A 27470-nucleotide genomic window follows, 5' to 3' on the forward strand; every position below is an offset into this window, starting at 1 on the left:
ACTGCATTGGCATACAGGTAAGTGGGAGATGGGCTAGGAGGAGGGACACCCATCTATTGGGTATTGTTTGGTTACTAACCCACCCACTGACAGCCTGTGACCATGCTGATTCCTGTGCTCATTCCCACCAAGTGCTTGTGTTCCTCCACCTAAAACACACCGTCCTGGTTGCTCTATAACCTCTATCACCAGTAATATCAAACCATGTGCCCTATTGGCCATCATGATGTTATTTCTTGGAAGTCTTCTGAGAGCTAATGGCTTAATTGCAAGGGCAAATGACTTCCTGGTGTAATGCAAATGTCTTAACCAAGTTTGCCTTCAGCGACTTGATTTACTAGCAACATCTGTGTCCTCACGCCCTTCCCTTGCACTGAAGGCTCGTTAAAAGCAAGCATTAGAAAAGTCAACAGATGTGTCTTGTGCATAGGTATACGATGTCCAGGGACTCACACCATTTCCCAGCGGATAACAGGTTGTACCATTATGGCAGTCCCTGGCGAACACTAATTCCATTCCTACACTAAAGCCAATTTCTACAGTAATCAGTCATTTGATCTGCTCCTCTTTCTGTTGTGGTCAAAAGTCAAAACCCATGGCTTACAATGACTGGTACAAAAAAGGGAGCCTTCAACATGGAAGAACATGCCTACTAAAATCATTGTGTTGCTTCACACCAAAAGCTGTGGTTTCTACAGCCTGATTGTACACTGGTGCATATTTCCTGTCCGAGTTTGAAAAGGTTCACACTAAGAACATTGCATGCATTCTCTTTTTGCAAAGGCTACTGGCTCGCAGATCGGGATGATCGTCAGCTCCCTGACCAACATAGGGGTCGCCATCGTCATCGCCTTCTACTTCAGCTGGAAGCTGTGCCTGGTGATCCTCTGCTTCCTGCCATTTCTAGCCTTATCCGGAGCACTGCAGGCGAAAATGTTGACTGGGTTCGCCAATCAGGACAAGCAGGACATGGAATGCGCCGGAAGGGTAAGTGTTTCAGCCATTGCTACTCTACGATGAGCGTTCACAGAGGGTGTGCTTGATGTGGAAGACTTAGGATCCCAATATGTTCCTCCCTAATGTTCCCGAGGCTTTGTCGCTGTTGATCTTCGCACAGAGGTTTCTGCTACTAAACTACTTCGGTCATTTTTGTAAATTTCTCTCACCACATTGTTCCATTTACTGGTGTAATTATTCGCGACGCACTACTACAGTGATTTCATTGGAGGGGATTCAGTCCATATGCTTTCAGTTCTGGGGAGGAGCCCTGTTTACTTTACTAAAATAACGACTGACATGGATGTCTTTTCATATTCGGCTATAATTAAAGGTGGGTTTAGAATGTACAATCCATTCCATTTGTATTAATGCAGAATGCATCATAGCGCCAGACACAACGTTACCCTGATTTATTCCAAGGGCATCACAAGAGCAGGTGTCACAGGGAAAAAATATCCTAAAATGGCAGCCGCGCATGGACTAGGTATAAGTATTGCAGTGATGCAGGCGGTTTGTGTGAATACGACGACAGCTCCGGTGCCATCCTAACTGTGGACAATAATTCAGCTGTTTGAGTTATTTGACTGAACAACAACGGTCTGCCACATTTAAAATAAATATTTGAACTTCCAGAACTCCTTAAATATATATAAATACAACTTAAAGACCTAGTAAGATATGTACCCTAGTCCCCCCACACTGATCACACACAGCCTTATTGTCTATCCTATGAAAATTGCAGGTAGGGGACCCCCAACGCTAGCACGTAGGCGCTGTTGGGTCTGCTGCATGCAATTCTAAATGTTTGCAAGGCAGAGGGGGGTAGTAAAGGGTAAAAAGGGGCTTACAATGAGACTGGCTGTTGTATAGCTCCCTTTTCAACAGTGAACACATGGCCATCTGCATGAATGCACCTGCTGCTTTATACCCTCACTAATCCCACACCTAAACATTGCAGTAGCTATTGCAACTCAAGCAGGCAGCGGTGTAGTCATTTACGTAGGACCGTTATCTGTTGCTGGGCAGGGAACCCCAACACAGGCCCTATGGCACCTGACTCGAAAGTCTAAAAGACTTAACTCCTCACACAAGAGGGAGGTGGCCCGTTTTGTTAAATTTTTTATGTAACTTGGATCCAAATATAAGGGCATGCACCCAGTGGTTGAAGTGAGCAGGAGCGGTTGGGAGCGGTTGGGAGCGGCGCTCCTCTACTTTCTTAAATTATTACTGTTCCTATACATTTATTTGACAAAGAAACCGTTCCGGAATGGTTTTAAAAAAAAAATAAAATTGTAGGAAGAAGTTGAAACTTGCACTTTCAGTGCACTACACTGAATGTTCCCTTAAGCAGCAGGGGCATGTGTTTGGAGGTTTGTATCGTGTGTGGGAGGGGGCGTGGCGATTGGGATTGTGGGAAACGGGTGCAGGCCAGCAGGGAACATAGTTCCACTACTTATTTTCATGCACTTCGACCACTGCATGCATCAACATTGTGCATGTCTGAGTGGCACATAGAGTCACCTCACAATTACATGTTGTAGGTGAGAAATAAGAAATGTGTCATGCACTCTTATGTGTACTCTTCTCTTGTCTAGCCATTACCTCTCTTGATAATCATTAAGCCATAATCACTCCCGGGGCCAGATTATGCTTGGGCCTTTAATGAGGGTTCCTGGTGCCGCTATCACCCGTTCCAGCCCTTGAAACGGGTAATTATTGCTATTAGCACCCCTGGTTTCAAATCCGTAAACCCGGGGTGGTAAGAACAAAGCATTTTCTTTCAATGAATGGGTCGCCTCGTAGCATACTGTTCAACGAGCCGGGTGCCAATATTGCTTTATCCCCCCTGTGTAAGTGAACGCGTTCTTCATTCCGCCATCACCATTGAGTTTTTACTCTTGCCCACTGACTGGCCTTTGCCAGCAGGTCAAATGGAAGAACACTATCCAGCCAAGCCCCGTCCCAGACCAGCTGGAATGTGGGATGTCCAGCAATGGCGACTCACACAACCCCACGCCCCCAGTCTGCCTGAGTGAAGGTACATGTTGGGAAAGACATCCAGTCAGTGGTGACGCAGATCAGCCCTGTCAGGACTGCATCTAGGGTGGGATCCGAGGCTAATTTGGAGGCGAACATGTTTTCACTTTCATTATTTACATCTTATGATATGTTACTGATTCAAACATGTTTTCACCAGTCATGATTCTGAACTTTATACTACATTTTAGACAAACTGGTAACATTTAAGTAATGCTTTTTTTAGAGGGTAAAATTTGAAATCATAGCACATATAAAATGTGTTACTGGAGGCATGTCAGACTAATTCAAAAAGACGTCACCTGTAGTAATTATGACTTCCTCTTGACTTACTTCTAGAGAGAGACTTTTTGATTCACAAAGAATTTGCTAGAAGTGCAGTAACTGTGAGTTACTCCTGACGTGCTCCTGAAAATAGATGAATAAGTAAGGAGTATGTCAGAGTTACTTCAGGTAACTGCTTTGTGAATCAGCACCTATCTGAGGAATTGAGCAGCTGGATGTATTGTAGTATAATGCTGGAACCTAATAGTAGAAATGAATTGCAAGTGGTGACCCGCACTATCGCGCTGTCCCTAAAAGTATTCAATACAAGCTCCAGTTTATTGTAATGTAACACATGTGATCACAATTATTAGTCACAAAAAACGTTCTTGTGCACAGTTTATTACCAAAGTCTGTCAGCCGACACGTGTTTCGACATTCAAGTCGTTCTCAAGGCTGGCAGGTGCATTATACAATTAATATTAAACATTCACCAAACATATAATTGTTAGCCAAAACAAAAGCAGGTAAGTACACATAATATTGTAAAAAGGTATTGTGCATCCAAATGGTAAAATATCATAGGTTTACATACCCATAATGAAGTGGATGAATTCATTGTAGGAGAAAGGAAATAGGAAAGAGCAGGAAAGAATTTCATTACTATGCATGAATATCTACACTATAACCTATATATTAAAGCATGTTGTGCTGTGAGTCAAGTGCGCGCGCCACGAATCACCCATGCGCGAATCCCGCGCCCAAAATAAGAACACCACTGAGTGCAAGTAAGTGGTTAATCAGGGTGATTCAATATACGAGGGTGGTTTAAATTAGACCAGTACAGTGCTGGTGAGGGTTCTTATATTCAGCATTGGTTAAGAGTGTAGCCCATAAGATAATGAAGTGGAGAATGTTGCTTTGTGTGGACGGCGCGCCCAAAAGACACCACTTTACATATGATTTATAACATGGATACTTTCTAATTAGCTGTATCTGGCCAGTTGTCAATATTTTCTGATTTTCCCAATACTACAAGGCATATGGATTTATAAGTCTATCCAGTAAGAAGTCATCTTATTTGATATAGCTGTGCAACATTTTACTTTATTCTTTCAACGTAATATAGATTTCACACGGAGTCACAGCACATGTTAATAATATTTGATCTACCAAACAATATATATATTAGCCTTCTATAGTTAGCACGCATATCTTTGTTGTGCCAAGACTACCTGTATCAAGCAGTGAAATGGAAAAAGTAATTTACATATCTTATAATCTTTCATACAAAATAACGTGCATATTGGCTATCCGTGAACGTGTAGCCAATACACATGCTTGCTATCAGGAACACTTGTCGAATAGTGAGGCTCTGGGAAAGAGTAGCATTTTCTTTTCGCGCATGCGCCTAGACACTCATTTCGCCTCCATCCACTTGCGCGTTCGACGTTATTTAATGTGCTGCACTCGGCGGATTCGTGCCTAAACAGCATTACGAACATGTAGTCTGGGATTAAGCCCATCTATATAGGTAAGCACTTACATCATATGTTAAGTTCGGCTATTCTTCTTTTTTATTAGAACGGTTAGCAATAGATGGATTTCTTTCGTAGGATGAACACTGCTGAAACAAAGAGACAGATACCATATAGCTGCTTGTGGGAATCTATATTTACCGAGACACATGGAACCAGCACAGATGTGTGACTGAGATGTCTCACATTTTGATGGTGAGCATGTTAATTTTCATTTAACTGCTTTTTAATGTGGCAGTGTGAATACTGTAACCATGCCCCGGTTATAATTAATAAAAACCTTTTACAATATGCTTACACATCAACAGATGACATTAGAAGGTGGAGATTCGCTGATTTAAATATTATGTTGGGAGCATCAAATTTTGTTTGAAAACCACAAGAAGTAGGGTGAGACTTTATACTCATTTTCCCATTCGACAGAACTTCCACACTTAATTTTGGTTGTAACATTCTCCACTTCATTATCTTATGGGCTACACTCTTAACCAATGCTGAATATAAGAACCCTCACCAGCACTGTACTGGTCTAATTTAAACCACCCTCGTATATTGAATCACCCTGATTAACCACTTACTTGCACTCAGTGGTGTTCTTATTTTGGGTGCGGGGTTCGCGCATGGGTGATTCGTGGCGCGCGCACTTCACTCACAGCACAACATGCTTTAATATATAGGTTATAGTGTAGATATTCATGCATAGTAATGAAATTCTTTCCTGCTGTTTCCTATTTCCTTTCTCCTACAATGAATTCATCCACTTCATTATGGGTATGTAAACCTATGATATTTTACCATTTGGATGCACAATACCTTTTTACAATATTATGTGTACTTACCTGCTTTTGTTTTGGCTAACAATTATATGTTTGGTGAATGTTTAATATTAATTGTATAATGCACCTGCCAGCCTTGAGAACGACTTGAATGTCGAAACACTTGTCGGCTGACAGACTTTGGTAATAAACTGTGCACAAGAACGTTTTTTGTGACTAATAATTGTGATCACATGTGTTACATTACAATAAACTGGAGCTTGTATTGAATACTTTTAGGGACAGCGCGATAGTGCGGGTCACCACTTGCAATGAATTTACTATTTACTGGGCAGTGATAGGTATACCCAGCAATCTGACCATAGCACCGCCGCAGGCCCCTCACATTCATATTTGATACGTGCAAAGCGCACACCAATAGGACTCTATGCTCATTCCCATTTTGTGACTTAATAGTAGAAATGGTTTACAAATAAAGATGAATTTAGATAGGAGACATATTTCCCAAAAGCAAATTGTATACTAGAATTATGGAGGATGCTTTTTGTGATGAGAAATAACCCTCTACATGTGAGTACTTAGGACCTCTAATATTCTGCCCTGCGTCATTCTAATTTAATGTAGTTGGTTTTCGATCCACTGTGGCAAAAGGCTTTATTCTATGATGATATTATCAATGGATAATGAAAATAAAGAACAAAGGGTACATTTCAGAAGAGGTTCAAAGTTGTCCTGTGACTACCTGGTCCTCAAATGTGCTCTTTTGATTTGTCTCCATAGATTTCAAATGAAGCTCTTGGTAACATCCGAACAATTGCTGGAATTGCAAAAGAAAGAAAGTTTATTGACATGTTTGAAGAACAGTTGGAGAGCCCGTACAGATCTGCAATCAAAAAAGCAAATGTGTATGGCCTGTGCTTCGGATTTTCTCAATGTATAATATTCATTGCAAACTCAGTTTCATACCGATATGGTGGATATTTGGTTGCAGTTGAAGGACTTCATTTCAGTTTTGTTTTCAGGTGAGTGTATGCAATATGTCAATATGGTACAACCAGTTACACACAGCACATTTCTATAATTCAATGATTATGCAAAATTGTTATTTGGCTGGTGATGGGTGGAAGACAAATGAAATTGATGCAATTTCCATTGACTCTTGTTAGCCAGAGCCTCTGCCACACCTCAGTGGGAGTTTATACCCCCAGGGCTGAGGGAGGTTTGTAAGGTACAGAAATAGATATGATACCTTACACCAATCTTTAAGGAACTGAAGTTAGAATTCTCCTTTGCTTTTTGGCACTGGCAGGCTTTCGATTGTCAACACTGTTTTGTCAAGGGATGACTGCTAAGGGCTCATATTAAACTAGTTATATTAGTAGGTATCTTACATAGGCTGTCGATTTAGAACCAAGATTGTTGTTTATACATTTAATTTTTCCAATAAACATAACACATTAGTAGTAACATCAATGATCTCTTTGTACAAGAATATACACCTAAGATTCCTACTTCTGTTGCCAATCACTGATGTGTAAACTGTAATTTCAAAATGCACAGTAATGTTAACTCACAGTTGGCAAACATATTCTGCAGTCTGCCTCTCTCGGCATGAAGCAGCATGGTTTTGTGATCCATTCGCCTGGCTCTCCCCAGTAACAATGTTGTTGTGTTACTCAATCCATTCTCCTTCCATAATCATCTCATCTAGACATCCAGAGGAGTTGCAAGAGGGGGTCTGAGGGAGCTATAGCCCGGGGTCTTTTGGTTGTAGCCCCAGATTGAAGCTCAGGGACTACAACCAAAAGGCTATAGCTAGCCCTGAATCCCACCAGTCCCGACATTAGCTTAGCCTCTGATCTATTCTAGACCTAGCAACACCCCATGTAGACATCTAAAACATGTGTTATTTCCAACACTCTTTCAAGTGTACATGATATCTGTGGTCAGACCTAACCATGCCTTTTAAGGCTCCGACATGAGCAATCCAAGATGTTCAGGTGGGTAATGCCAAGATAAGATGCCATGCGTTCAAGCAACAGGCTTTCATTGGACGTGAGGTTCAAGGCCGTGGTGGAATCCAGCCGTTTTAAGTAGCATTCCACCAATGTACAGCTGCAAAAGTGTTCACCACCCAAGATAACTACAGTACGTTAACTCGAGGTGACAGCGGTAGATCACCTTCTGAGTACATACACTTTCCCGCTGATAGAATTGACTACAGGATAGTACATCACCTTCTGAGTACATACACTTTCCCGCTTATAGAATTGACTACAGGATAGTACATCACCTTCTGAGTACATACACTTTCCCACTGATAGAATTGACTACAGGATAGTACATCTGAGTACATACACTTTCCCGCTGATAGAATTGACTAAAGGATAGTACATCACCTTCTGAGTACATACACTTTCCCGCTGATAGAATTGACTACAGGATAGTACATCACCTTCTGAGTACATACACTTTCCCGCTGATAGAATTAACTACAGGATAGTACATCACCTTCTGAGTACATACACTTTCCCGCTGATAGAATTGACTACAGGATAGTACATCACCTTCTGAGTACATACACTTTCCCGCTGATAGAATTGACTACAGGATAGTACATCACCTTCTGAGGATACACAGCTTCACTTGGTTACAAAACTTCCCAAGTAACAGACTTGTCGATGCTAACATATGCTGCATATGTTTAGGCATGAACTGTACAGTCTTCCAAAGCATCTAACACATGTGATACGCTATCATACGTATGAAAGGAAACAGAAACGAGAATGTGAAGAGAGAACATTGAAGCTGTTTGGACTCAGTTTACAACGCCAATTTGCAACAAAATTCTACAACAGTAAAACAGCTTTCCTTATCAGGGAGGCAATGTAATGTCTACTCCACTCCTGAATCTAATATTGCTAATGCACCGTTTACAGAAAATGTGCAGCAGGTGATCTACTTTACATGTAACTAAGACCATATTGTGTTAATTTCTCGCTAATATATGTTGCTCTTCAACACAGTCCTTGTCTTTTGGGGCAGTGACATTGATGTGAGCTACACAGCACACAGCTGAACTGTTGGGCTGTATCAGTTCAGAAGCCCATTTCTTTCCTTGAAACATCTTTAGTTAAACGTACATTGGTTTGCAATGCAAACACACTCAAAACACTGTCTAATGCCGCAGATGAATAAGGTTAACATCCATATCTGCCAACACAAGGCCTATGGCTTCACTTAAGATAACATAGATGGCATCACAAATTATATTGTGACTGTCCACGACATTTTGTATTTTTCTCTGAGGATTTGATATATGCAAATACATCTTCCCTCTTTCAGAAATGATTAAAATCACCCTCACTCTGCATCATAAATTAACTTTTTGGGATATGTACATGCGCTTAAGGAGATGGCAGATGAAACTTTTATCAACACAGAAAAGGACTGACTCCTAAAAGCCCTTCCTATACCCTGACCATTTTGCAGGGTAACAGCTGGAAAATCCATACACACTACCAAATCCTCAAGACTGAGATTCCCACGGGCAACAATTCGCACCAAAACGACAGTCTTTTTTGCCTCTTTCAAGGCCTGGTCAATCCAGCAAATATTAAGTGGCTTTATTGCGTTCTTAGAGGTGCTCCAAATGAATTTCCTTTTCACCAGGCAAGAGGCTGGGACCTGTGCTTTACTGCTGCCAGTATGGATGAGAGTGACCGCCACTTTAGGGCGTGGGTGACAAATCGTGGCCCAAGATCAGCAAACATCCTGGTAGAAGTGCTTCTACCAGGCAGCTAACTTGCACCACTACACCGCTTGTACCAGTGGCCTGGCAGTGCTTGGGATGGTGATATGCCAGCCCAGAGCTGGTGGAGCAACCAGTCCTGACTCCCTGTTCAGCCTCAAAGCATCCAAATTGCTACACTCAGCCCTGGAAGGCACTGCCCTCACCATCTGGAAAACCCTAAATTGAGTAGTGGTTTCCGCCGCTTGGTGTAGAGAAGGCAGAGGGAGGCGAAGCATGGAAGGTGCAGAGTCGGAGCTACCCCTGGAAATCCCAGTATTTAACAGGGATTGGCGCAAGGGGATATATGTGAAAATTTCAAATTGCGAAATATCCCCATCTTTTTTTTTTATAATGCGGGGGGAGATCAATCCACCTTAACTATTTTGCTTACACCACCCCTATATTTTTTTAAATGTCCTCAAAATTGCAAAAATGATTGCGACTTTTTGGACGGATACCTTGGCGCAAGCAGTCATATATGTTTATTTCTGTTTTATGGAAGGCACATGTAGATTCCAGAAGCCAGGATAGAGCTCTCACCAAGATGGGATGTGTTGAGGGAAGTCTAAACATCTCCACAAAAGAGTTTATTTTTTTCATATTCAGGTTAACTCTAAAGAATTTAAACCAGCTGGCGTAGGCTACATAAGGAGGGTATTATAGAAATACATGGCCATACCCTTCTTTCAGTGCACACATGGATATTAGTTGGATTTAGGACTGTCAGCAGGTAGGAATGTATGTTATTAGTCGGACCCTGAGAAGGAAAAGGTGGCTTAAATGGCCCATGCAGGTTTTTGAGTTTTGCCATCTAGTGTAGCAGGAATTATATATTATTCTGAGGTTTAGGATAGAGACGTCAAGATTAACACAACATTATTGATGTGCTTTTCAGTAAGCCTCTCTGAATGAGACTAAGGCAAATGATCAGACGTATACAATAGATTAAACCGCCACTAACTCCTGCAGACAGTACACGTCATACATGTAGGAATGTATGCTAGCAAGAGGGTTCTGGTGCCCAGTTGGACAGCATCCCTTCTCTGAGTTTACCCTCCGATAGTTAGGGAGTGGTCAGAGCAACAAGAAGAGCTGCTGGGTGTTGGAAGCAGACCTTCAGCAATGACCTTCCTAAGGATAAGGTTCTAGTGGCTGTGACCAAATCACATGCTTCTAGTTAGAGATATTTCAAGATGGCACCTCCTAGAACAGGGGTCATGAAACCGCACAAGACCAAGTGTGTCAGAGTGGGAGGCCAGCACAAAGCTGACATTGTAGAATTGCCTTCCCATGCAGGAGAGGAACATACCACAAAGAAGGTGGATGATCAGAGCTTCGGAGCCTGAGGCCTAAATAGGTGCAAAGCCGGTTGGCTCAGATCGGGGACAGACAGGGTGCTACACTCTTGAAGGCTTGTACCAGCAGGCAGTGGCTTATGTGAAGGGATATTTGTTTTTAGTGTATTATGAGGCCATCTTGACTAAAGGACATCCAGCATGACACTATACCACTGTTGGTAATGTCTCTGCCACACCCATCATATATGGATCGAAATAATTGCTAACGCCAATGATATCATATATGGCATCCAACATGTCCATCCATCGAAATTCTTGAGTTTTATCTTATTTGAGTTTTCAAAGTTCCTGGACTTCAGAACTCTGTGGTACTTTTTAACAAACATGGTAGCATGACACTTCCATGGATGTAGAACTGCCCAGCATCTGTAATCCCAGTTGTCTCCCAGCCTCCCCCCACCCGCACAGATTTATACATTTCAGATCAGAGAATGTGCCACAATCCATTCCACACCAGCGCCCACAGTACCCCACTCGCCTGGGATGTTGCTTTTACAAAGTAGCTCTTTTTATGAGAAAGCCAATAGCCGTCAGTTTGTTTTAGAGCTCAACACAATTTCTGCAAATGTGTTCAGTAGAAAGGTGCTTGGAGATTTTGGGGCATAGCCGAATTGTGTCTTTTTTCAAACTTGCAGGTTATGAATCGGGTCCCATCTGTGAGGTGTGTTCGGTGCTTATTCGGAGTAGCTCTTGGGCATGCCCAATTAGAAAGATGGCCTTGTTGTTGTTCTATCAGCCCTTTTTTTGCACATGGCTCCACCCAAGTGTAACTGATGACTTGTTTCAATGTGTTTTGGAATCAGGGTCATTTCCTCTGTGGTGACAAGTGGAACAGCCCTGGGAAGAGCGTCCTCGTACACACCTGACTACGCAAAAGCCAAAATATCTGCTGCTCGCTTCTTTAAACTGGTGGACCGCATTCCCAAAGTGACGCCCTACAGCGAAGAAGGTGACAAATGGGTAAGAAAGTGAATGAAGCCAGTTTGGCTAATCCTGAAGGAAATCCTCCTGCCCCGCAGCCACCTGAACTGTTTTCTTGCATGATCGCTTCCTAAGGACCAGTAGGGCTCAAGATAAACGCTACATCCGCTCTAGCAAATGCATCATGCAAATGTGGGTGCATGCCAAGCTAGAAAATGATATTCACTTTCCTAAACCGATTGTCTGCATGTTCATTTTATTTATTTAATTTTAATTTTGCATTTGTTGCAGCGCACTGAACCCTCAGGTATCTAGGCGCTAGTTACATTAGGTGAAGGCATATACACAAAAAGTACAGTGGGTGGGAGAAAGGTATTGAAGAGTGTTAGTGTCTTAGTTCAGGGAGCTTTAGATGAAGAGCCAAGTTTTTAGGTTTTTTCTAAAGGTCCAGTAGGATGGTTCATTTCTCAGGACGATGGGGAGATTTTTCAAGAGCTTAGCAGCATTTAAGAATGCCCCATCAACAAGGTACCAGACAACTGTTAATGCAGTGATATCATACAAGGATATGCCAATGTGCATCATTCTGCCACGTGGACACGTTAGATGTTATTGCATATATGAAGTGTTAGGTCAAAACATGGTGAAGCGCTTGCTTTGGAGGACGCTAAGAGGATAGAAGAGCTGATGAAATAATGGGCTTTGTTGCTATGGAGCCAACATCAACATGAGCGCGCTACAATAGCAGAGAAGTGGGCACGGTCCATAAAGACAATGGCAGAGTGTTGCAAAAAGCATCCGTACTTCAGGGTGTGCAGCTAGGGACAGTGATGGTTGAGGTAGCAAGACCCCGAGATTTTTATAGAAATAATTAACCACTCTACTTGTGTACTGCCTTATATACCGCAAGCCGTGTCTCCAAGTGCTTAGAAGTACTCAAAATAATTGTAGGAACAAGAATAACTGCCTTGTGCAAACAAGGCTTGCCTGTTGCAAGGGTTGCTGTTAACCAGGAAGCTCTCTGGCCTGTTTTGTGACAAAGCCGTCTTGCAAGTGAAGAACAGAAGAGGGCCTGAATTCTGCAAAGGAACATATACTAGAATAAACAAAGTCCAAGGGCAATAGCCCCCGACACATGTTGGTGTTCAACATAACAACATTTCATCAAAGCAGAATGTGTACTTATCTTGAGTCTTTCAGGACCCCTGATTGAAGTGTCTGAAGCTTCACAAACCTGTCTCCCTTCTGTGCCCAAGCCAGGTGCCATTCCAAGATGATTGGACAGAAACATCTGCTTTTATGGCAAGAAGGAGTGCCAGGAAGCCTGCTTGATGCTGTTGTGCTTTGCTAAAGAGACTAAGGCAGTGAACTCGTGCACTAGATGCTGCAAACCTAGACAGTCTAGGTGCCCTGATCCCATGTCCTATTAATCTGGAGACTAGAGAGTGGTTACGTCCCATTTCCCTACCTTATCCAAAAACCTTTCGAAATGTTACCAATCTCCTTTTATGTATTCCCTGTTTTATTCATGTTTGCCTGCATGTTTGTTCTCTTCTGTCTTCTAATACTTGGACTGTACAGCCTATCACTATCTTGTCTGCATCATATGTGTACTTCTGTTAGGGGGTGATGTTTTAATCATTTTCCATGTTTGGGTAAAGTGCATATTTGTATAGTGACTTTCTTGGACATTGCTTTTATTTGGTAGTGACAGGGCTGTGGTTTTATTGAGGTTTTCGCTGCTGTTTCATATCCCGTGAAGGGTATAATCTGCCCTTGGCCCAGGTAAGCAATATAGAGGCGAAGAAGCTATACAATTCACTTTCTACCTGTATGATTGAGGCCCATTTCGAATAGAGGGTTGGGTATAGTGCTTAAACCCCCTTGCTCTCCCTTGTTCTTCAGCTGACTGGTATTATTTTGGTCAATGCTATGTTAATGTGGAGAGCAATACACTTCAACTGGTTTACTTCTCATGCAGCACTATTTGAGCAATCACTCAACACAGTAAGTGATGAAAAATAATCTTAAGTGGAGAAAATGAGGAATTTCTGCAGATGGTATTAGAGCAAACATCTACCTTTGACATTCAACTCTCCCAGCTTTTAAAGCACTGCAATCCACATAAAAAACAACACCAATCTGTTGCCAACCACCTGAGAACTTGCCTTGCTGCCCTCTCTGAGTTCTGTTTGTAAGGTCTGGAGATGACCCTGTGATGACTCACAGATGAAATGAAAGTAAGAGAGCATATTGAGGAGTAAGAAAGGCATAGTGGGGTCTGTCCACTGAAGGAGGAAAGATAACACAGATTGTCAGAAGCCTGGGTGTTATTAGCTATGGTAATGACCTGATTACTTACCCTTAACCAACATCAACCTGCTCCTTTCTTCCCTACCCATGTCCTAAATGATTGAGGGTGTGCTGACTAACAGAAAGTAGCCTTCAATTACAAGGCTCCGTATTCCTTTATCCCATGAGGCCTGTCACAGTTTCCTCCTCAAGCTTTCTTTTCGCAAGCAGAAGGCCTCATCAGAGGCATCAGCTGTATGGGAGGGGGTGGCGGCAGGGATGTGTGTGAAGAAAAGGGTAAGAAAAATGAGACAAGGTGTTCTGTAGAGTGCTAAAAGACTAAACATGCTGCAAACAGTAACTTAATCACTGGCCATCCAATTAAGCCCACATAAAACACTACCCAAAGGAATATTGCACAGATTGATTTAGTAACAATAATTGAAAAGCAATCAGTGTACTTAAGACTGCAAGATGTTGGTAGAAATGTCTTCACAACAGGCCACCTCCGGCTATAACCTCCAACTCTGTTAAACAAATGTGAGAGGATGCCCAAGTTGCTACATCGGAGAGGTAGGCACACTAGCTTTCTGCTAAAGAGGTACGCATGCCTCTCATTGACTTCCCCTGGCTTCATGGATAGATTTCTAAGCTCAATGTCCCACATGCTGTACCAACAGTCCCCTTGATCCAATGGGCTGGGGTCAGTGTATACAGTTTAAATCGCTTGCAGATCAAAGTTCACAAAGAACACGCGTTTGGAAACCATTTCATCTGGAGAGCAACACACAGGCGATGTAAATATGCCCGAAGAACAATATTACCATTCCGATAAATCTTTCTAGCAGAATTTAGAAATATGGCTGCTCAGTAGTACAAGCACCTAGATTTCCAGTTCTTTGAGCTGGTATAGTTCACACCAAAACAGAAGCAAATGGGTTGAAAGGAGCATTAGTGAAGTTCAATTTTTGATGCTGAAGTGCTTCCCCGACCATTTGAAAAGTCCAATATTTCAAAGAATGATGCATGGAAGGGCATGCCCGGGAAGAACTCAATAACATGGAAGCGAATTCCTCATCCTGAGAAATACATGCCCAGCGTGTCTCTGGCATCTGCACTGGAGCAGGTTGGAAATGTAGAGTCATGTCTGATGGCTCTGCCTGTTATCGTTCCTTCAGCAATTCCAGGACCGTCAAGAGTTCATAAGACTCCTGCTAAAGATTTCACATGCAGCTATGACGATGACAAATTCGGTCTAGGTCGTCACATAACTGCTTCTCACTGAAACACCAGACTTGCCTCAACACCTCTGCCATTATAATACAACGACAACCTATCACAAATTTCAGTCTAGCTGTGTACATATCGAGTCTCCTCCACTAGCGCTCTGTTGTGACCTCCCTCCGCACCCGCCCACATGCCTGACCACTTGGGTTGCTTATTGGAGCCTATCCAGCCCCCCTAAGTCCTAATCTTGGCCAAATGCACACATGCATCTTAAGCCTCCTCTTAGAACTTTCCCATACCTGGACTTCAGTCCCTGAGGGCGTTCCTACCACAAAGCGCTTTGAGGCCATGCAAATGGAAAAAGGCGCTTTATAAATGACTACTACAATATAATACAATACAATACATACTGCTCCTCCGAGTTTTCAGGAGCTTCACGGGACTCTTCCTCCCACCCCTTATATCTTAGGGCCCTATGTTCTTGTAAGGCTTCAGTTACTGATCTAAGGGCAGCTACCTTGCTCCTTTTCAGGAAAAGTTGATGCTAGGAGGTGATGCTGCTAGGAGTGTGTATCACGGGCTTCAAGTGCAAAGACATGACTACTCTGACGATAGCTTTTCTCCTGGACTGAGCTCTGATGGTTCCATCACAAAGACATAAAAAGCATGAACAGCTGATCTTTAACTATCCCGCAGCTCCACCTTAAACTACTAAGCAATAGGCAGATGAGATGATCCAGTATGACAGAATCGGGCAATGTGGAATTGGTGTCTACAATTGACATGTACATGATTTTATAAAAAAAATGGATCAGAGAGCTTTAGATAAGACTGCCGAGAAGGGAGGCTGGTAGGAGCAAATAAAAAGACACTGTTGGCTACACCTGGCAAATGTGGGCTCAGTCACATCCACTACCGTCTCTAACACAGCAACTCCTGTGGCATCAACAGGCTCTGAAGCGTCGCAATCAGGGAGTAGCAGAAAACTCTAAAGTGGTTAAACATTAGCATACACACCATTTTGGAAATTCTGAAAACGAGTACTACTTACTGTCTCTGTGAGTCAGGAAGGAATAACCATGCTGGTGTCGGATAAAGCCAAGATGCTTTAGGATATAGGGTAAGGGGAAGCATAAGAGGACCTTTTCTCTTCTTTGACTGTTACTGGGTGCCTGTTTCCCAACAGAAATGCCAAATGGCCTAGATTTTGACAAAGCATATGTTCTCTGTTTTCTATGTTGCAATTCTGAAATACACCTTTGTGTCATCACTTGCAAAAGTGCCACCAAAACAGGTGCCATGCAAAGGAATATGGTTTGCATTGCACCTCCCCCACTTTTCCTACTAATGGGCCATGGCGCCACTAGGTCTTTTCACCATTTTTGCACAGCACTTGCATTCCCTACAGTTCCTGCACAGAAGAATGGCAGTGAAATAGCTAACTTGTATTGGACCTATAATTGGCCCATTCTAATTTTCAAACCACTGGAAAAACTTCTATTTGTTATAAACACAAAACAGTCAACCCTGCTGGGAAGGGGTGACAGCATAAGGTCACATACGGTAGGTGTGCCCCGCAAGTCCCCTTATCCCCTCTTGTAAAGTTGCAGCCAAGAACACACAATTATTCAGAATAATACTCAAATATGGAGGACTCAGGTGCACATCAAAACCCAGCTTTATTCAGACAACTTATCCAAACCGGGACAACACACAAGCATCTTTGTTCTCATAGCTCTCAACTCTTTCAATGATTACATGTGAGTTTTGTACCAAAACTATGTCAGCACTGATGTCACAGTACACTATCAGTTTGCAAAGCCTATGGGGAAGTTGGGTTGGTTAGTAGTTCAAGCTACATATAGAATGTATATGGGTTAGTAACTTTATTGGTCACTGTTTATCTTATGACACCGCTTTAAACCATCCTACTACTGATAATATTTTCATACATCATTACAGGGACAGATAATTGGTTCTTGTTGCCCATCATGGGTGGTGTGGCAAAGCACTTCTCATTGATTGGGATCTAGCTTACCAACCTTGGACATTTTGGCAAGGTGCGTGACACAAGTGGGGGGATCGAACTCTGTTGTCTACCATAATTGCAATTAAAGAATACTTCCTAATCATTCCAAGGCGATGAGGCCATCCCTCTCTTTTGAATTTATCCATGTGTGCTGTCTGGTGTCTGCATGTGCTCTGAGGGAGTTCTGCAGGTGTCTTATCAGTGTATGTCTTGTAATGAATAGCCAGTGTTTTTAAGAATAGGGCCCTTATGGTATCGTGCATGCGATGGATGGGGATGCAGAATAACTCTGACACCAAATAATCAAACCAACCCAGGAAGATGGCAAAGGTTACCGGTTTAATAACACTTATCTAAAACAGGGAGTTACAATGGACATTGATGGACATTTGCTCAAGTTCTCAATGAATTTCTCATGAAAACACATTTATATACAAAAATGTCATCATAGGTGATGTAATACTACGTGGCAAATGATACAAATGTATGAAAGATTGTGATACATTCAAGGGGAACATCTAAGTATACCTACTATACGGGCTGGGATTGTGATTGGATATAAACTGTCGGATGGACAAATTATGCCTACCTCTAAAACATGTCATCTTCAACACTATTAAGTACAAGGTATATCATTGGTCTTCAAAATATGAGGTCCTTCATTATATGGCCCTCTTTAATTGGTTGGCACACTCATGCCATGTCTGGAATATCTGGTTCACTTAGCAGGACATACGCTCAAACCCAGGTGCCAGGAGGTGTACTTGACTTTACCTCCCCAACCAATTAGCCCATCATCACTCATCATCCATGCCTTCTGCCATGAAGATCGTCTTTGAACTTGACCTTGCAGAGTATTCTTGTCTCTGGGAATATATGGCAGTGCGAGCATGCACTGTTGTTTTTCTAGGACGCCACGATCAACTATATTTTCATCCTTTGATCACGTGACAGGAGACCATGCTTTGGTCCATTTTGCAGCATTTAAATGTCTTAATTGAATACAACTTGGCATGCTTGGTGTTCTTTCTTTGCACCTTAGCAAGAGATGATTTAGCTTCTCACATTCACCACCTTCAAGAATAGATAACCGGCCTTGGCTTCTTCAGCTTTGACACCAGGCCAAACAGCCTTGCCATTTGTACCCATGATCTCAACTAATTCTTGATGCAACACAGTTCTCGGTCTTTCCTCTCCATGGGTCTGGGCTTACTAAATTCATGACACTAATGTCCAGTTTCTATACAATGGCAGCTTTGCCTGCAGTCTATTCACTACATATAGCCAGCTTCTAAGATTACTTAATCTACTTGCGTTACAGCATCTGTACAGTTATTTAACGGCTTGCATTTTATGCAGTTTCTCACACGTGCAATCTAATTTTCGCATATGAAGGTTTACTCGATTCTTAACTTCGTCATCAGTTTCTATAAGATCCATGCATTTTGTTCAGCCAGTATTCTCAGTGTGTCACGCTCGTCTTTCGTGTGACGTCACTAACTCTTCTTTTTGCTCCTTTTCATATTCCTTTTGGGAGTTCCTTCCTCAGATTGTCATCTCTATGGGCATACATTTCATAGGGTTTTCTCAGTGGACATCTTCTTTCGAATATTCGCTGTGGTATGGTCATAACTGCTGGTGTCAAGCATGGCGCAATCTAAGGCTTCCAGAATACAGGATGTAGGGGGTGGGATTTCCTACATAGGCATGTGACTGCTCCTCTACATTTTCATCTCTGCATCACGTGTTTTGGATACTGTGTTTGAGAGTCGATTTTCATCTATTTATTAGGATTTTGGCTAACTGTATTGTGCATGCTGTCTTCTTCTTGACCACTTGAGATAGTCTTTCCCTGTTCTCGATAGGGTTTCTTGGCATGGTATTCTCGTGCAACTGAACATCAAGGTATTGATTGTTTCTATTAATTTACTTTACTTGGAAAATGACTGCTTTGGCTCCTGGGAACTATTATCGCGTCTTTGCATCCGTTCGGAACGTCTGCTACTACCGTCTGTGCTTAACCTTGGTGCGTGCTACAACTGTTGTTCTGAGCAACTTCACAGTTTCTCTAATACATGTGTTTTTGTCATTTCTGTACTTGTCTGAAGCCCTGCTGCTTCTAGGCCCGCTGTGGCTTCTGTACTAGGAAAATGACAGCAGCTTGGCTCATTCTTTAATCTGTTTCCATGCATCTTCTTATATGTTAATGTTCTTTGGGCTACATGTATACATGTATATGTCCTTTGTGTCTACGTGCATGTGCTTTTCATGTCTACAAGCATGTGCTTTTCATGCTTATGTGCTCTTTAGCTCTACTTGTACTTGTGTCCATTACATATACGTTGTATGTATGTGTGTAGCCATCTGTTTACTCTCTATATATGCATATAATAATAACTACCTGTCACTCTACTTTTCACACCATCTATTCTATTCTCTACTGCAACTCTATGGTCTTTGTTTGTCTCATCTTTCACCCTCAGACTCTCGGGCAGTAGGGCTGTCTCAGTTTGTATTGTTTCTCACCTGGATGATACTGGCGAGGGGCAGGGACAGGACACAGTACTTGCATACTCATCTGAGTCGAGGCAGTAGGTGTAATCTGTATATGCACCTGCCTCATTACACTGTGGTGCACTGTTCTGTGATTATGTGATGCAGATACTTTGTGCTCCTTAAAAAATACTGTTATTTTTTTAATTACACGTGGAAGCTGCTACTAATGTGTTGCTCCATGATAACACTGGGTTTACGTTGGGCTGGAGGCATAACAGCCGTACTGGAAAAATAATGCTGGACTGCATTGCTAGACCTGAGTCTCCACTCTGCGCTCCGTAATCTGGAACAACAGGAGCCAAATCTGCTGTTACAGATGCCCCAGAATGCAGACAGTGTGCAGCTCCACCCCAATATGTAGATGTAATCCATTGGGCTAGCACATTAGGAAGCTCAGGACCTGATTTACAAAAGTGTTTTACAATGGCATAGTCGCAGCGAAAAACGCTTTGTAGAGCAGGCCCTCAGTCTTTTAGGACTGGGACGAGGCAGCTAGCTGTGAGTGGTGGCATGGCCATAAAAAACAAACAGATGTATATTAATTAGAGGAACAAACTAAGCTATACCAACATACTGCAACGGGAATACCTGTGGCTAATGTGTCATACAGGGTTGAGAGAGAATAGGGTGTGCATAGGGTTGATAGAGAATAGGGTGTGCATAGGGTTGAGAGAGAATAGGGTGTGCATAGGGTTGAGAGAGAATAGGGTGTGCATAGGGTTGATAGAGAATAGGGTGTGCGTAGGGTTGAGAGAGAATAGGGTATGCATAGGGTTGAGAGAGAATAGGGTGTGCATAGGGTTGAGAGAGAATAGGGTGTGCATAGGGTTGAGAGAGAATAGGATGTGCATAGGGTTGAGAGAGAATAGGGTGTGCATGGGGTTGAGAGAGAATAGGGTGTGCATGGGGTTGAGAGAGAATAGGGTGTGCAACATATGAAACTGGAAGCTGTAGATTTAAAGAAACATAGTAACACAAAGCAGGCACATATGTGTGGTGTAGTGTAGCTCAGGGGATGTCATATTTGTAGAGAGCAAGCTATTTGGTGGAGTTGGAAGATTCTCTTAGTATGGGTTAAAACTTTTGTGTCTTGAAATAAATGATACCTGAATTACCTTTCAAAAGATTTGCATTAGGGTGTAATCTAATAATACCATAATCGCGCTAATGTGAACTATGAAAAGTAACTACATTTCGAGTAACGTTGCGCTCTGACACTTGGGGCCTGATTCTCAGAGTGTTTTCTAATGGGATTGCAGCATTATAAAACGCTTCTGTGAATCAGGCCATTGGTTGGGATCGCATTTCTTATAAATCTCCTAATATCCTGCTCTTTTAAAAACACCATGAACATGTGCGCCCTTTGCAATTGTCTCAACAGAATGATTTCAAGGGAGGCATTGAATTCATCGGCTGCAAGTTCACTTACCCTTCCCGCCCGGACATCCAAGTGCTGAATGGACTCTCCGTGTCGGTGAAGCCTGGCCAGACCCTGGCCTTCGTTGGCAGCAGCGGATGCGGCAAGAGCACGAGCGTGCAGCTCCTGGAGAGGTTTTACGACCCAGATAATGGCAAAGTGGTAAGCAATCGGATGCAATGTAGGCCAGTAATTGCTTTACCATGTGTATTACGTCACTCCATCACCTGCGGGCCTGATTCTCAATCAGTCAAGTTTCAATGTATTAAGGTACAGGTTACATAAAAGAACATTGATACACATTGTGGCAGTGGCTGACGGTAACAGTGAAGGAATCTGGGATGTCTTCTAACAAATCATCAGGGAAACACATTTCATATGCAACCGCTACAATATCACATTATAAATAAATGCAGTGTACAGAAATAGATGTTGGCACACTTGGGGCCAGATTACAGAAACCTTACACCAGTGCAAATGTAAAGTTGCACGGTATTAGCACTAAAGCAAAGTTTGCCCTATTTCTTAAAAACACTGGGACATATTAGAAAACCATTGCACCATGGCAAGTGCTGTGTGGCATGGTATAAGTACCCGGGAAAAAATGGACCTAGTGCAAAAAAGATAAATTGTCTATGCATTTTTGCACCAGGGGAAAGTTTGCCCTAGTGCTAGTACGATTCTGTATTAGTACTAGGGCAAACATTGCCCTGGTGCAAAAATGCAGTGTAAATGTGTCTGTTTTGCACTGGCATAAATGTTGCGCTTGTGCAAATACCGTGCAACTTTGCACTTGCACTGGTGCAAAGGTTCTGTAATCTGGCCCCTGAACCGATTCATTAACACTTAAGAGGTTGTCTAGTAGGGGATGCTTGACCATTATTCTGAGCCAGCATATATGCATACAGGTGGCCAGCAAAGACAAGACCACAAGAGTAAGATCACCAGAGTCTAAAAGAGCTAACAAACAGTGCCAAAAATGTAGAACTTGCATCAGCAGTAGGGCCATGTTATCTAACATTTGCATATGTGCTAAAAATTGAGACAATGCATTCAGCACCAGTTTTGCTACTTAGGTAATATGGAATAGAGGAAATAGGTTTTGTCCTAATCCGCATGATCTAAGAACGGTCTCACCAAGGCAAAAATTAAGCAGATGGATATGTGTACTTTATGCAGTTGGCAAATTAAGAGACGTGTCCATAAACATATATAGAACAGGTCCACAGGTTTGAGTAAATGACTATATCTCATCAAGATTAACACAAAACAATACCCTGACTCTTGTTTGAAAAAGCAGGAATTGTTCCATTTTGCAAATCAGGCAACTCTGTTAGATGATTGCTATGATTACTTCAATTTCTCTGTTTTCTTTACCTGAGAATTTTCTGTTCTACAAATTTTGTTTTTGAATCTATTTATTTATTTATTGGTTCTATTCTTCTGTTTTACTTTTTGAATCAGTCTGAATACACATGCATGTTTCATTTATATATGTACCCTTAAAAACTATGTTTTATGGTTTTGTTTTTTGGTGTTTTTCTCCTCATTCAAGTGTATTAACAATGCATTTAGCTTTTTATTCATAGTTTACTCTCACTGTGTTGTTCCCTTAGTGACTTATTTAAGCACCAATTTAAGCCCTTCTCCTTAAATATATTTATCTAAAAAAACAATGAAATGAAAATTGTTCTAAATGTGGATTTTCTCTTTGTCAGTTAACCATTATCCTTGATACATAACATAAAAAGAAATGTGTTTGCTGCATTTCTTGTTATAACACACAGCACCAATAGTTTAAAAATAGCGGGCACAAATCCACCATTACCAAACCTCTAAAGTTCCAAAATCTATGTCTGTTCCCTACATTTGTTTATCATGTGATCCCTGCTATGCAAGCAGCAAAACTGCAACTTTGCACAGGGGCAAATTAATGCATTCTACTTTTTTTGCAGTAGGAAAATGTTTAGATCATTTGTCCCCATGTTTGCATCTCATGAAATGCAGAATGGGGCAAACAGATTATGTGCCTGCAAAACCTTAACACTGGGAAAAAATTAATCAGGCTGTGTTTGTTATATATTTGTTATATTTACATCACTTTGTATGTTATCCCCAAAAATAGCTAAACTTCTTGCCTCAGTAAAAACATTTTTAGATAATACAGATGGGGTCAGACCCAATGTGTTCCATTCCTATTATACAAGCAGCAATATTGGTGGTAACTTAATTTGTTCAATTCTTGTTTGAAATTGGGTAAAGTTTGGATAATCTGGCAAAAGGCCTTTACAGTTTTTTGTGCCAGAGTAAAATTGTTGTAAACAGTAGGGTTTGCCTGGATGGGATATGCAATTAAAAGGCTGTTATGTGTACTTTAACCACAAATCTAGCATACACACACATGGACATCACCAACTCTATTTGGGCGCACACTGTGTTGATGGCATTTTTCCCATTCAGGGTGAGGCAATTGGTATTGTACGAAATTACCGACCCCCAAACGTCTGAGCCCCATTTTTCCACAGATATATATATGGGGGGGGTAAAGTTAATAAAAATGTAAGGGGTAAGGTCGTGGGCTGTGGGGGGTCTCCCCCCACATATATATTTGCTGAAAAATGGAAAAAAGAAAGTCAGACGTTTGCATTTGGTCATTTCACGCAGATCCGAGGCAATTATGGCATGTGTATCCAAGGTGATCAAACAACTTGAACACGTTTTAACGCATTCATTTTGTCCTGTTCCTTTTGGCAGTTAATCGACGGACACAACTCTAAGAACATCAACGTCAAGTTTCTTCGATCTAAAATCGGAATTGTGTCTCAGGAGCCTGTGCTATTCGATTGCAGCATCGTTGACAATATTAGGTATGGGGATAACACCAGGGAAATCCCTATGGAGAAAATAACCGAAGCGGCAAAGAAGGCGCAGCTGCATGACTTTGTGATGTCACTTCCTGAAGTAAGCACATGTTGGTTCGTGTTTTAGAGCTGGGATAACATTGTTAGTCAAACTGTGTCTGGTGAAGCCAAAAACAGGTGTTCAGTATAAACACTCAATGAAAGACTGTATGGTACCAGGATATACATTTTGTGAACTTCTTTCAGCTATTTATTAGGGATTTTGCCATCCAATTGTTCCTGATTGGTGTTCATTGTTCCCTTTGCTCAAAGCAACAACTTTTTTATAAAGCACACTTACCATGCGCATGGTGGCACTGTTGCCTTAGGAGGCTTAAAAGTTATTATGCCTACTTATGCATGGCATGGGGACATATGAGGATTATGCAAATAACCCGGTGCTATGAGGCTTGGATGAGCATAGGTGCTGCAACAAGCTGTTCAATGTGTCCGCAATCAATAGTCAGGAAACAGGTTGCAAGAGATTTTCCATGGGGATCGAGGCAAGATTGAAGACATGAGCTGTTGCTGTTGGCTGAAAGACAAGAGGTATTTTTTGCTTATCAGCCTAATGCAAAGAGATTTACCAAGGGAAGAAGTGACTGCGCTGGAAGACCCGCCTCATGTCAGGATTATTTTAAATTTGGTGTTGTATAGGAGCCTGGAACCACTGACTCTACTTGGGTAGTGTACAGAATGGGGAATATGTTGGTTATGATATGATAAGTCATTTATAACGCGCCTGTACACAAGTGTTTCTATGCGCCTTGAAACACTTGTGTACAGGCGCGTTATAAATGTCATATCATATCATATTATGCGTGACAAGACAAGGGAGGGAAGAAAGAGGGAGGACAAGAAAAATAATCTTACTAGGCCTTGTGTCATTCAGATCATGCAAGTGCGAGAATGAGAAGTGCAAGGGAAAAGGGAGGGGGGAAGTGCAAAAGAGAGGGGACGGGAAAACAGGGCAGCAATGCTCTGAGTAAGTGCAGCCAGGGCAGCGCGGCTCTGGGCAGTGCAAGGAGAATAAGGGACTGTGGGGTTACAATTACAACCCCTAAGTGTGTGGTAGGCCCGGAGGCAGTGAAAGGGTGACTGATCAAGAAAGAGCCTGGTACTCAGTTAGACTCTTAGACCAAGCAACCAGTCGGTACAGCAGACAGGTAGATCAGGTAGGTCAGCAGGGGAGGGAGAGAGAGAAAGCAAAGGAGAAGAGGAACATTTTCAGCGGCTTCTGGAGCTTCAGGTGGTCTGGCTCAAGTTGAAGAGGGGCAGGGAGTCCATTCCAGAGGGAGGCATATGCAGTGGAAAGAGATCTACCCCTCACTCTCTGCCTGGAGAAGCATCTAGCCATAACACAGTTGGAGGTAGCTGAGTGAAGGGCTCAAAAAGGAAGGTATTTTGGAAGAGAGCATTGGATCAAGCGCGGGCCCCGGCCCCGGAAAGCCTTGTGAACAATGCAAAGGGTCTTGAACTTGATCCTTGAGGCCAAGGATAAGCCTTGGAGTCCTGTTCTGGATTAGTTGCAGAGGCCAGAGAGTAGAGGAAGGCAGATTGAGAAAGAGGCTGTTGCAGTAGTAACAGGGCTCTTGAGACATTGTGCTTCTGGGTGAAAATGAGAAAGTGAAGAGTCCCTTTGAGGAGGTGCAGCTGGTAGTTGGACATCTTGGCAACATCCGAGATGTGAGGAGAATTAGAGAGAGTGAAGTCGAAGGTGACACCAAGGTTTTTTTGCCACGCAGGAAGGTGAAGGAAGAGGGCCCAAGGCGGGCAGCCAGAGTGAGAGAGGGAAAGCAGGGGCAGGTGTCCCAATGAGAATGTTCTCCGTCTTACTGGCATTAAGACAGAGATCTTTGGAGGTGCACCAATCCTGAATCGCAGAAACACAGTCAGGAATGAGTGAGAGAGGAGGAGGCTGTGGGAGCCTGAAGGAAAGCTGAGTGTCATCTGCATAACACTGAAAGTTAGAGAAGAAGGTAGAGATCAGGTGGGCCAAAGGGGCCAAGTAGAGGTTGAACAACCAGGGTAAAATGATAGAACCCTGGGGAATGCCACAGGTATAGAGAGAGGTGGCAGAGAGAAAAGGACCAAGTTGGACCTGGCAGGAGCAGTTTAAGGGGAAGGAGGTCAACTACTCCAGCGCCTGATCCGTGATGCCCAGGTTCTCACAGAGTCGATTGATCAGGATGGCGTGTTTGACAGTGTCGAGAGCAGAGGATAGATCAAGGAAGATGAGGACAGAAGGAATTCTGGAATCAAGGTTAGAGAGCAGATCTTTACGGTTGTTCAGGAGAGCAGTTTCTGTGCCTCTGGCAGCTCTGAAGCCAGACTGATGGTCATGGTGGCAACCAACAGATTCAGTGTGGAGAGTAAGCTGGGAGATGGCCTGCTTTTCCAAGAGTTTGCCCAGGAAAGGGGTGATGGAGATTGGGCAATAGTTTGCTGGACAGGTAGGATGGGCAGACAGCTTCTTGAGGATGGGGTGCACAAGGGTGTGCTTAAGGGGGAGGGGAAAGTTCCAGTGGTGAAAGAGTGATTAAAGAAATTAGCCAATGCTGGAGCAAGGGTGTCAATATGGTCCTTGATTGTTCGGGAGGAGCAGGGAAGCATCTGTTTGGATGCCACTTTCATAGATTGGACTTGTCTAGAAACCTCATCCAGTCTTGTCAGAGAGAAAGAGGAGAAAGGAGGAGGAGAGATGGCCAAAGGGGACTCGAGCGAGGAAGAGGGGGAGGAAGAGGAGATAGAGGACAGGATGTCCTGAGTTTAAGCAGAGAAAAGAGAGGTCAGAGCTGCACAGAGGGCCTGGGAGGGAACAGGAGATGTAGAGACTGCAACAGGATTGGCCAGTTGCTTGCAGCTTTTAAAGAGTTTTGCCGTGTTGTTAGAAGCTAAAGTGACACAGGCTTGAATGTGTGCTCTCTTCTTAGACAAGACAGAGAGTCTGTATTGCCTTTGGAGCAGTCGGCAGGCCAGTTTTTCAGAGGATGCGCCCGAAGCCTTCCACTTCCTCTCAACTACCCCTCACTTGCATTTCAGGACGGCGAGGTAGGATTCATACCAAGAGTTGCATTTGGAGGTAGGCTTCAGCCGGATTCGCATGACAGGGGCAAGGACGTGTCAGAGTGTGAGTCAGCTGCACGAGTAGGTGGAGCAGAGAAAGTATAGGCAAAGGCATTCACGGACACACACTATATGGTAGGTGGCAGTGCTAGGGGGGGCTTTGTCTGATGGATAGAGAGTTTCAGATGGGAGGGGAGTAGAAAGTGGTCAGTCCAAGAGATAGGTGTGGTGAGAGGGTTAGAGAGGGGGATGTCTGAGGTGATGAAAAAAGTATGTCTGGCAGAGTTTGTCAGAGGG

General features: G+C 42.8%; 1 protein-coding gene across 1 annotated transcript in view; it reads left to right on the plus strand.

Moving 5' to 3' along the window:
- ABCB11 (ATP binding cassette subfamily B member 11) overlaps positions 1-27470 on the plus strand; it is a 329082-nt gene that overhangs the window by 283708 nt on the left and 17904 nt on the right. The window contains exons 23-27 of the mRNA XM_069616256.1: positions 784-987; positions 6395-6636; positions 11569-11725; positions 21172-21369; positions 23962-24168. Coding sequence (XP_069472357.1) covers positions 784-987; positions 6395-6636; positions 11569-11725; positions 21172-21369; positions 23962-24168 — 1008 coding nt within the window. The remainder of the gene's footprint in view (positions 1-783; positions 988-6394; positions 6637-11568; positions 11726-21171; positions 21370-23961; positions 24169-27470) is intronic.

Source organism: Ambystoma mexicanum, chromosome 9 (assembly GCF_040938575.1).
Source record: "Ambystoma mexicanum isolate Mex_15411 chromosome 9, UKY_AmexF1_1, whole genome shotgun sequence".
Classification (NCBI taxonomy): domain Eukaryota; kingdom Metazoa; phylum Chordata; class Amphibia; order Caudata; family Ambystomatidae; genus Ambystoma; species Ambystoma mexicanum.